The sequence below is a fragment of the Littorina saxatilis genome, linkage group LG12, assembly GCF_037325665.1.
Source record: "Littorina saxatilis isolate snail1 linkage group LG12, US_GU_Lsax_2.0, whole genome shotgun sequence".
NCBI classification, from domain to species: Eukaryota; Metazoa; Mollusca; class Gastropoda; order Littorinimorpha; family Littorinidae; genus Littorina; species Littorina saxatilis.
The window spans coordinates 56759612-56771805 of NC_090256.1; the positions used below are offsets into that span (position 1 = coordinate 56759612).

Here is a 12194-nt window from a genome sequence, read left to right on the forward strand (position 1 = left end):
TTGTTTTTTGGCACTGCATGGTGAGGAGTCATTCTTGTGGCCTATCACCTTTCTCAGCTTTCTTGGCTACTCCTCTCCTTTCGGCAGAGGTCTAGTTAATGTTCCGGTTCTCTGGGTGCGGGCTTTTAGTCCAGCATCTTTTATGGCCGGCCTACGGGCGTCATGGCTCTCAGCCTTAGCCTGGGTAATAGTCTCCTGCCCGGCATGGGCGACTACGGTCTCCGTGTCTTTAGATTTTGTCTCTTCCTCTTCTCCCTCATCCTGGCATGAGGCGAGTCGGACCGACTTCCGGTGGATTGGGTCGTCTGTACGGTCACCCTTCTACCACATGCAACTATTACTGACGTTTGCCCGTTGTTCTCCGTGTCTGACTCTCAGTTTTGAGGTAATCAGACGCGTTTGGCTTTTCAGCTAAACTCAGGAATTTTTCTGTGTTTGGTCTGCCGCGATTTTTACTTCGGGCCCTTGTCCCTGAGAACTCTTGTTCAGGGAGTCTTATGGCTGGTTGGCTTCACGGTTTTCCGTGTTTCCTTTCCAGTCTTGTTTTCTGTTTTGGGTTTTTGATTTTCATTCAATTGCCTACAAGCAGACTGCTCTGCGAACACTCTGACTTTTTGTCATTTTGTTTAGGGTCACCGGTCACTTCAGGCTTTGGCCACTGCGGTTTCCGCATTTCCGGTGCTTACGCACTATCATAGGTCGCTGCTTCCTCTTTTTTACCCCTCTCTCTGCTTCCGCAGGGACTGGTAGAGGACGACTGGTGACCGTCTCCTTTTGAGATTTTCTCATTGAGTTGGACTCTGGTACCTGGTACTCAGGTGTCTCTCTCTTTCTATTTTTCGGAGATTGGTCACTCTTCTGGAGCTGAGTTTTATCTCAAAGGCCTTTCGGGCCTTACTCCATCCCAAGGGTTCATACTTGGGCATGGTTGCCTTATGGTCACCGTGAGGGTTGGTCCTTTTCAGGGCTGAGCGACAACCTTGCGCACGGATTGTTTCCAGGCCATTAGCATTTCCTTCCAATAGAAAGGGGGGGGTCAGCTTGTCTCTCCCTCTACTCGGCTCGGGTTTATTCAAGGCTTGGGTCTTTTTCTGGACTGTTTTACGGTTCAGGAGATTGGAAGAAGTGCTGGGCAAAGCTTACTGGCTCTCTGATGTTGTCTTTCGCATTTTTTGACTGAGAGACATCTCGGCTGTCAATCAGGATGGTTCTCGGTCCTTTTTCTGTCATTTGGCAGTGGGCCAGTTCCTGGCAAGGGTTTTAGAGTGAGTTAGATTTTTCTTTCTCACGGGATCCTTTCCTGACTTTTGGCAGTGGGCCAGTTTTTGGCAAGGGATTTTCTTTCCCTCCGCTTGTCATAGCTATCTGCTATCTTTCCCCTCGGCTCGGTCCGAGCTCATTTTCTAGGGCCTGAGCCTCCTCCTGGGCCGTTTTACGGTCTAGGAGGTTGGATGATGTCCTGCGCACAGCTTTCTGGCGCTCGGATTTTGTCTTTATCAGTTTTCGTAGGGAGACATTGCTGCCGTCTGTCAGGATGGATCTCGGTCCATTCCTGCCTTGGCGGCAGCTGGAGGATGTCTCTCCGGAACTTAAGAGTGAGTTTGAACTTTTTTGATCTTACCCACCACCTTGTTGGAGTTATCTGCTAATCATGTGATTCGGAGTAAGAATATGTAATTTAATCGAAAATTTTTAATTAAATTTTCATTTGATTAATATACTTACCCGAATCACATGGGTAATTCCCTCCCGCCTGCCCCGCTTTATAGTTTCTTAGTATTCTATAAGTCGATTGAGGGATCACGTGGTAGGCACCAATGGTGACGTAGCTCACCCTAAGGGGAGGCAACCTAGTGTGGCAAGTACCATGGTGCTGTCACTTTTTTAGTTGGGGTTGCTTCCCTTATACCTAGACGGGTAGCTTTTATCAGACCTAAGCATCTCGAAGTGTGTCAATGCTAATCATGTGATTCGGGTAAGTATATTAATCAAATGAAAATTTAATTAAAAATTTTCGAATATACTACCTGCAATGATAAAATCCTAAGCTACAAGTAAAAATGGGTAATACAAGGGAGGTGACTGTTATTTCCTGTGTTTGCCTAACTTTTTGTTAGCATGGCGATTTTCCTTTAATGCGGTAAACATATTTTAAATCAAAGACAAAACTAGGTGATGAAATCAAATACCTTCAAGTTTACAAGATTTATTAATTTTATGCATCTCCAATTTTAAGTTTTTGTTAAAGCGATTTGATGCTTCTAAAACCCTTCTTGAAATTTGTTTACCACTTGTTTTTGTAGACCCCCTAGCAAGAGTGTAACCGAGTGCCGTAACACTACGATCACCTCGGGAGGCGAAGTGCAATCAAACAGGATTGAAAATGTTAGGGCCAATTTCTTAGCCCTATAAAAACTGTTATGCAAACCCGAAGGTTTCCATGAACATACAATCGGAAACCACCAGACCCCATCACAAACAGAATTCCACAATCCACCGGTATTGACTTAAAGGCCAACAACTCGGGTGCAGAGTCTGCTGTGAAAGGAGCGGTAGCCTCCCCTGTCACAAGAGTATAGAGGTTTTTGATTTTTTTGCATTCATTCCCTCCCCCCCCCCCCCTCCCCTCCCCCTCCCCCCTCCATAGCACCTCTTGAAATGCTTAAATTCATTTTCAGCTGGTCAGTTACAAATACTTTTAAGTTTACAAGATTGTTCATATTTAAGTGCATCTCCAAAAAACTTGTTTATTCTTAGATTTAGAGTCAGGTGAGGCCACTTAAACCCTCCCTAAAATGCTAAAATTCATATTTGGTTGGGGGGCGCTGCCCCTGCACCCCACCGGGCCTTAGCGGTCCCTGGACCCCGGCCTTCCAAAATGTTCAGTCCTGACAACAATTTGGGCTCCCACCCATGTAAATGCGATACCCGGAAGTGGTGAAATTCATCCGTGAAGAAATGGCATAATTTTCTTACACTCATAGTTCACTTTTATATTTGGTGACAGGTATCCCTGTCGCACAATAATCTGGATTGATTATTAATGTTCCTTATAATTTTTAAATTGTACGAAAGAAATTAAGCTGCACCATGACCGTGTATGACTAATGTGAATTAATGAACAAATCTTTACATTAACGTTAAGTACCTTGTAAATGCCCAGTATTGAGTATTTAATGCCCACCCCAGTGTTGTTGCCAGCCTAAGAAGACAATAGGTCATTTGGACCTCCCTAAAAGAAACCAATAGGTCCAAATGTCATGGCTTTAAAAAAAACAATAGGTCCAAATTGTACCGCCATACCTTTGATACATGCAATGCAAAATAACTTACAGTCCGGAGTTAAATCTATCTTTTTACGCAAAAATGACAATAAAGCCATTGAACAATGATAACAATTATTATCTGATTCTCACAGAAATTAGTGTATGGCGCTCATTTGCTGATTTTTGGCAGTACACTTTACGAGGAGAAAGAGCCTGACATTCCTGGCCTACCTTTTCCAATACAGTGCCCGGTGTGCGAATGTAAGGATCCTGCCTGATCTTCGCATTACCATGCCGTAGTATTATATTGATGAACTTTCCGCTGTTTGCGCCGTTTTCGGTAAATAGGTATATACACCGGCTGGATCGGGTATTTCCGTAAACGCGCCCTCGAGTGTCAATGACGACAAACACAGACTCGGCACCGAGTGCATTTTCACTCGTAGCGAACATGAGCATTTCGATCGGGGTTTGTTTTCCGACTTTGCAACTCCCATTCCATTCATTGCAGACCTTGTCCGCCTTGTACGAATATGTATCGGTCAGTTGACCACCAAAATGTAAAAACTATTGGTCCATCGACCGGACAAGGCTAGGTCCAATGCGTCAAATCAGAAAGGAATGCGTCAGAGACCAAAGACCGAGGCCTGGCAACAACACTGCCACCCCCTACTTCTGGTCAAAAAACGGTGTTAAGGGTTCGATCACAAAGTAAGGAAAATATTTTCTGCTGATTGGGTTCTTATTATTTGTTGATTAGCTCTGCATGTGGCAATTAGATCTTTCATCAGAGTGAATGGCGCCAAAATACAATGAACTATTAGTCTTTTACCGTTTAGTTCCTACACAATCTCACCACAGAAAATCTGAACAGCAATGAAATGAAATGATCAAAAGCTGGGGAATTATCGAGAACAACATATTTGATCAATGAGCTGTGTCCTGCCTGACCACTTTTTTTGCTGGATGGCTTGAATCAGTTCAAATGAACTCAACTACAAATATGACATATCCCACTTCACATTTGTTTGTAATGCTTTATCCTTTGCTAGGATTGTTGACGCAGGTTGAATAAATTAGATCTTTTCTTTTCAGTTTTCTTTTCAGTTTTTGTTTTATGCATATTTGTATGAGATCAAAAATCAAAATGATTTATGTTTCATTGTTGCTACATAAGGCATTTACACACATGGGAACGCTAATCAACGCACTCCTTTAACATGTCCATACCAATTAATTACCACATGTAGCCATTCTAGTGAAGAACTAGTGTTCCTTCACAGGATATATAGTACCTAGTGACAACCCATCCCTTACATTGGGGCAAAACTGGTGAGTGCTTACAAGGTACTGTACAGTACATGTACTGACATTTCTCAATACAAAAGCTTTCAATTGTTTGTTCAATTTTATACAAAAAATTTGATAAAAAAACAACAAAAACTGCTGTTGTTTATAATTATTATGCATTACATTTTTATGAATTATCATGATGGCTCTGTCTGAGCTCTGTAACTTATGTTTATGACCAGAAATCTTACATTTTTGTAATCATAAAAAATTCTTGCTAGATTCAAGGTTTGTCGACACTCACTATGAGTGAACTCTGCTGTTTCAATTTATGGAAGCTATGATTTGATGTTGTAAAGCCAGAAAACATGCGTCCAAAGCCTGTGGTCATTCCTTACAACAAGCGTCCACCTTCCCCAGTCAGACAACCATCAGAACAAGCTGTCAGCTCTTCGCAGCCCTCCTCCTTCTCCCTCAGACCCTCTTCCCCAACATGTCAACGGTCCCTAGGAAGGAAAGTGTCTCCAGCCAGACCAGATGAGCGAGCTCTGCCACCTTTACCTCCAGCTGAGCAACAGCATGGCTGGGGTCATTCCCAAGGGTCACTACCCCTTGTCCCTCCAATAGGGTTAAGGAGGTCCCCCAGCCCAACCCCAGTCCCTGCTGTACGGAATCGCCACAAGGGCAGGGATCAGGACAAAGACGGCCCCTCTCCCATCGTTGTTCCCCTTAAAAGCCGCCACAAGGCCAATGCCCTGCTCCCTCCCCTTCCTCCATCACAATCTGTGAAACCCAGTAAACACGGAGCTGCCTTCAAGGTTGGCAATGGGGAACTACCACCTCCACCTGTTGATGCAACAAATGAGCATGGAGAAGAAAGTTTGGAGCACATGGCTGAAGCAGAAGACATGGAGTGGCCGGTAAATGATTTGACATTTCCTTGCCATTTGCATGCTAGCTGTTTGATGCTGCATGGCTGGGCCTGTCATGGGGTCTTCGTCTTCTACCTGTTATGCTTTTTTGTCACTCTTAAATTGTGTTGTTCTTGATCTGTATGTGGTCCTTAAAATTCTGTTTATTCTTATTTTCAAAGATGTAAAAAACCGTTTACCATTACAGAGTCTGCATGTATAAACTGATCAGTGTTTGTAATAAACCATATAACAGCTGAAGAGGTGCTTTGAAATGTGCATTTGCTTGCAATTTGATATGATCATAGATTATTATAGTTTTTACATTTAGTCAAGTAAAAAGTAAATTTTAAGGGGCTTATTGTCCATCAGGTCTTAATTGCCTATATTGGACATGAATTGGTTTATACGATTCGAGTTTTACGCCCTCACGGCTTTTTGATGTTTGCGTGTTTAGGTGGTATCGACCATGCCATCTGCACTTATGGTAGAATGACCAAGATCTTTAACGTGCCATTGTGGTGACACGGGGGTGGGAGATGGATACCGTCTCTGGGTCTGCACATAAAGTTGACCCGTGTCCGTCCCGGCCCGGATTCGAACCAGCAACCTCTCGATCACAAGTCCAGTATTAGTCAAGTTTTAACTAAATGTTTTAACATAGAGGGGGAATGGAGACGAGGGTCGTGGTGTATGTGTGTCTGTGTGTGTGTGTGTCTGTGCGTGTGTGTGTGTAGAGCGATTCAGAGTAAACTACTGGACCGATCTTTATGAAATTTTACATGAGAGTTCCTGGGTATGATATCCCCAGACGTTTTTTTTCATTTTTTCGATAAATGTCTTTTATGACGTCATATCCGGCTTTTTGTAAAAGTTGAGGCGGCACTGTCACACCTTCATTTTTCAATCAAATTGATTGAAATTTTGGCCAAGCAATCTTCGACGAAGGCCGGACTTCGGTATTGCATTTCAGCATGGAGGCTTAAAAATTAATTATTTGGTCATTAAAAATCTGAAAATTGTAATTAAAATTATTTTTTTATAAAACGATCCAAAATTACTTTTATTTTATTCTTCATCATGTTCTGAATCCAAAAACATATAAATATGTTATATTCAGATTAAAAACAAGCTCTGAAAATTAAAAATATAAAAATTATGATTAAAATAAAATTTCCAAAATCGTTTTAAAAACAATTTCATCTTATTCCTTGTCGGTTCCTGATTCCAAAAACAGATATGATATGTTTGGATTAAAAACACGCTCAGAAAGTTAAAACGAAGAGAGGTACAGTCAAGCGGGCTATGCAGCACAGCGCAACCGCCACCGCGCTAAACAGGCTCGTCACTTTCACTGCCTTTTGCACTAGCGGCGGACTACGGTCATTGTGAAAAAATGCAGTGTGTTCAGTTTCATTCTGTGAGTTCCACAGCTTGACTAAATGTAGTCGTTTCGCCTTACGCGACTTGTTCTTACTTTAATTATTTCATCTACACTATAGCTATGCTGCTTGTGTAGAGTTATCTGCAGCTGTTAATTATAATGTTCAGATAAAAAAAAAACACCAAAGCAGGTTACCTATATGGGTAAGGAAACAGCAAAGGAAGAGGTAATGGAGAGTTAGGTAGGGGATGCTCTGTTCATATCGCCACGAGCAGTAGATTTCAAATAGGGAAAGATCTTCCTGCTGTAAACAAACATATGACAGCTAATGTCTGCAAATTAATGTGACCGCAATTGTGTTGTGAGGTTCGCATGGGTACTGAAATATCTATTTTTTTCAGTTCTGTTCTCTTTCTCCTATTACTTAAGGCCATGTCAGACGCACAGCACAAAACAGTGTTTTCTTTCAAAACAAACACAAAACAGCGTGTTTCCCGTGTGACATCCCCCACAACGCGTTTCGGAAAACACTGTTTCGTGTTTTCGCATCGTGTTTTGGGTTTTAGAGCATGCTCTAAAATCTGAAAACACGTTTTGGTAGTCAGCCAATGAACGCGGACTCGGTTTCCGGCACCACGAAGAGAGAAAAAATAAAGGCCGACCCAGAGGCGGTACCGATTCAGGGTTGTACTGGAGCCCTGAATCCTTACGAGAGCTATATGAAGCCAGTAACGTTTGACAAGAGGCAATAGTATCAGTGGGTGCTGCCAGTCGTATTGTGTACAAACCCGAACAAGCGCGGTAGCTGGACGGGTCAAGCTTACACTGACCGTATCAGTGGGCGCTGCCAGCCGTATTGTGTACATACTGACCCGAACCATAGACCAAATAACCTGGACCGCCAACTCGTCACGTGACCCTTCGAGGTTACGACTCTCGACTTTCAGGGGCGCGTCGCGTCCGGTTTGAAAGGCGAGCGATTCGAAGACAGTGAAAAGAAAGCACGCTCCAGTTATTTGTGACAATGGGAGGTGACAATGAACTGGATTTTCCAAAACTCCAAACTAAACTTAACAAAACTCATCGAAAAACATGTTCCATATGCACTTTTGCTGAGTTTATTTTAGCATTTTCAGAACTTACCTCGGCAACTTCGTCCATGTTTACAATCGACACCGGATATCACGTCCCCCTGATTTCTGAAAGGCTTGTAAGCGTAGGTTCCTAAATGCGAGAGGCCGCTACCTCGTAATAGAGAGAAAGAGCGGAGAGAGAGCTAGTTGGCGGTCCAGGATAAATGGTCTACAGACCTGTTTACACTACACATTGAGCGTAGTAAACTACGAATTTGAATAATATACTACGCAACTACGCAAGTCTGTCGTTTTCTACGCAAACGGTATTTAAAAAAAAAAATAAAAAAAAAATAAAAAAATTTCTTTTTCGTCTTTACACCTGTTCCTTGTCCCGTTGTGCTCTCACACCGCCCCGTCCCTGCACGCAAACGGTATTGTTTCGGCTACGCATATCACAATCCGTAATTTTCTTCATCTCCCTTGACCGATCCATTTTCCAATCCATGTTTTCGGCCAGCAGTCGTTTGCTGCGTGCAGCGCGTAAAGCGCCCACGGGCGTTGCGTTGTAGCTTGTTAATGCCGAATAGGCTTCTCCAAGCAAATGCCGGGCACAACTGAAAGCGTTACTGCCAAACCATGCGGGCGTTTCGACACAATGGCTGAACGCAGAGCACACGAAAGTGAAGATGAGAACTGTGAAGAAAATGACTCCGAAAGGCCACCGACCAAAAAGAAAAAGACGAGCAATGCGCCGAACCAAGTCTTTCTGCCAAAATATCATCAGGACTACCCATGCCTTGTCTTCGCGGAAAGGAAAACATCATGCTCATTGCACTGTCTGCAATTCCCATTTTTCCGTCAGTCAATCAATACATGTGGTAAAAAGTAGCAATCATTGTTCTTGTTGTGATAGGTCGACGAGAAATTCTACACATTCAATTACAAAACTACACATTTGCCTCACTTTGCTCCCAGAAAATACACATGCAATGTTTTAGGGGTAAACAGGTCTGGGTCTATGCCCGAACACAGCGTGGTAGCTGGACGGGTCAAGCTGACACTGACCGATATTTCTGTGAAAACACGAAGCGCGCTAGTCTGTGTGTTTCGCGTATGACATCCCCGCTTTAAAAACATGTGTTTTCCCAACGTTTTGAGTTGGAGTTTTTGTCCAAAACATTGTTTTGTGTTTGCCCGTCTGTCATCGCCTTTACATGATAGATTCTGCAGTGCGGTGTTTTTTGAGGCACATTTACCATTATTCAGTGATCTGACTTCTTGTTTTCAGTATAAAAACAACAATTTAGTTGTGATGGAAATACAGCTGTAGAAATACAGCTGTATAAAATGTATCTCAGTCTCCTTCCAGCATTTTCTTGTCACAAAACACAAAAACAACAGAAAAATTAAGAGACTGCAACACAAGTAGGAACATTTCTGTCTTGGAATCATCATTGTGGAAATACTGTGTCCACATTTTTTTACATTTAGTCAAATTTTAACATAGACTGGGAGTCGAGATGTGGGTGGTGGTGGTGTGTGTGTGTGTGTGTGTGTGTGTGTGTATAGAGTGATTCCAAGAAAACTACTGGACCGATCTTCATGAAACTTCACGTGAGAGTTCCTGGGTATGATATCCCCTGACATTGTTTTCATTTTTTTAATAATGTCTTTGATGACGTCATAAAATATAAATAACTAGCTGTACCCGTTTTCTATGTTTGTATGCGACTTATATGCTCACACCTATATATATGTTTAAAGGAGAGAGAGAGAGAGAGAGAGAGAGAGAGAGAGAGAGAGAGAGAGAGATCTCACACACGTGCATACACACACACATACGCGTACGCACACACACATACACACCCACACTTATGTATGTTCACACGCCGTGCGCGCGTTCAGACTACACGACTTATTAGAGAGAGAGACAGACTGAGAGAGAGAGAGAGCTCACACATACACATGTGCACACACACACATGCACGCACGCACGCACGCACACACACACACACACACACACACACACACACACACACACACACACTTATGTCCGTACTGGCGCGCCTAATATATGCCCGCACCTTATATACAGTTTAAAGAAGAGAGGAAGAGAGAGAGAGCTCACCTTAATAGCCCGCAGAGCAAGAGAGAGAGAGAGAGACTGGGCTTGCCGTGACTGAACATCTTTATAACCGAGACCAAGACTTTGCCAACAAAAGTGAAGAGACTGGACAATGATGCCATGAATATATGACGCAAAATATGACATGACGTCAAAACTAATGACGTGGAAAGGAGAGATGAAGCAAAGTTTTGCCAACCCAGACAGGCAGGGGTCTGCAATGGCTCATATATATGTACATACTGTTTTCTGCCGGGTTTTTTAACGAATCCTTTAAAGTTTGGTTTTCCAAAAGTACCCTATGACACGATGTAATTGGCAAAGAACATTTCCTGAAATCCCCGTCTCAGTCGGTGCAGCCGTTTCGGAGCCTTTAATTAGTCATCAACACACACACCCGTCGCGATATAACCTTCGTGGTTGAAAACGACGTTAAACACCAAATAAAGAAAGAAAACACACACACACACACACATGCACACACAGAGATTTAACAAGCTTTATAAGTTAGATGAGGATATTTAAATAGCGAAAATCCTAAAATAGTTCTAAGCACCTCACAAAAACATACATAAATAAATGATTCTGTACACAATTCCAAATCAAATATTAATACACATCGAAATATACTTGTACACTTTACAAAGTTTTAACCTCACATGATTATATACACATCAAAATCCGTCTTTTTGTGAAAGTTGAGCTGGCACTGTCACACCCTCATTTTTCTATCAAGTAGATTAAATTACATATTCTTACTCCGAATCACATAAAAGCATTGACGCAGTCTTACATGCTTAAGGTCTGAAAAGGCTACCCGTCTTAAACAATTTTAAAAGGGAAGCAACCCAACACAAAAAGTGTAAATACAGGTATGGTAATGACCATCTACCCAGGGAGTTACCTCCCGTCCGGGTTACGTGACGTCACTTCCCCTGTAAACACCACGTGTAACTCATACGACTATTCAGCCTACAGCAGAGAAGGTCGTCGAATTTTTGGCTCCGTGTGTGGCTGCGTGCTGGTGTTTGTAAGGACACCCACCGGCCTCCTAACCCGTCTTACCGGCTTGCCTTTACGTGTTTGGTGAGCTCTTTCCATTTTGGTCATTATTTTGACAAGAATGTTGTTGTAGTTGCTGACTTTTCGTCCATTTTCCGGACTTGTAAATTTTTCAGTAACGTTATTGTTTGGCCGCCATTTTGTTGGTCAGCTTGGCTGACGGCTATAACATGGCACGGCCGATTTTTTGGTTAGGTAAACCTTATATTACCTCTTTACTTGCCTTCTGCTTTGTTAGTTGGTAAGCACTTCCTTTTTTAGTCATTAGTTTGACAGGAAGTTCGTTGTAGTTGCTGATTTTTCGTCCGTTTTTGGACTTGTTAATTTCCAGTAACTTTTTGTTTGACTGCCATTTCCATGTGTCAGCGTGAGTGACAGTGTTATTGGTATTGTTGTTGTTTCGAACTTAGCATGCACAACCGCTATGTCCGTTACTTTTTATGCCCCAGATGACCGCGTGGTCGTGGGGCAGTCATTTTTGTTTTTCTTCTACTGCTTGCTCTCCCGCCTTTCAGCGTCTGGGCAAGTATCTCTTGTGTATATGTTGTTTAGCTCTCTTTTTCCAGAGATTCGCAACTTGGTGCGCAAGAATTTTAGCGCTCTATGCTGCCTGCGAGTGTTGTACTTCCGCCGGCAGTGGGTGACGCCCGCTTTTTGGCGTCTTTGTCGTTTCCATCTGTGACGGCCGCCTGTGACGTCGGGTTTCCGCTTTTTCTTCTGTCTCCTCTGGGGGCATGCAAGGTATGTTGAGCTTGTCCGGCCCTCGTGAGGCCACCGGACTGTCCCTTTTGGGACGGAGCTCATTGGGCAAGGTCACTACCTGGTTTACTGTTCAGTCTCGTCCGTTCACATCAAGGTGTGTTCGTTCGTTTCTGAGCAAGGGCGGTTTCCTTCGGAAGCGAAGGTCCTCCTGCACACGTACACTCAGAGGTCGTAGCTGGAGTTGACCGTGGACTGGCCTCCGGGCATCAGGGCTTCCGGCCCCAGTCATCGCAACCTTCGTTTCCGCATCATGGTGCAGTTTCGTCCGTTGCGTTTCCGGCTCAGTCCGGATTTGCTTTTCCTCTTACGGACACTCCT

General features: G+C 43.3%; 1 protein-coding gene across 1 annotated transcript in view; it reads left to right on the forward strand.

Annotated features, from left to right (window-relative positions):
• The window catches only part of LOC138983143 (uncharacterized), a 210632-nt gene that overhangs the window by 168909 nt on the left and 29529 nt on the right, over positions 1-12194 (forward strand). The window contains exon 10 of the mRNA XM_070356552.1: positions 4916-5476. Within this exon, the coding sequence (XP_070212653.1) occupies positions 4916-5476 (561 nt within the window). The remainder of the gene's footprint in view (positions 1-4915; positions 5477-12194) is intronic.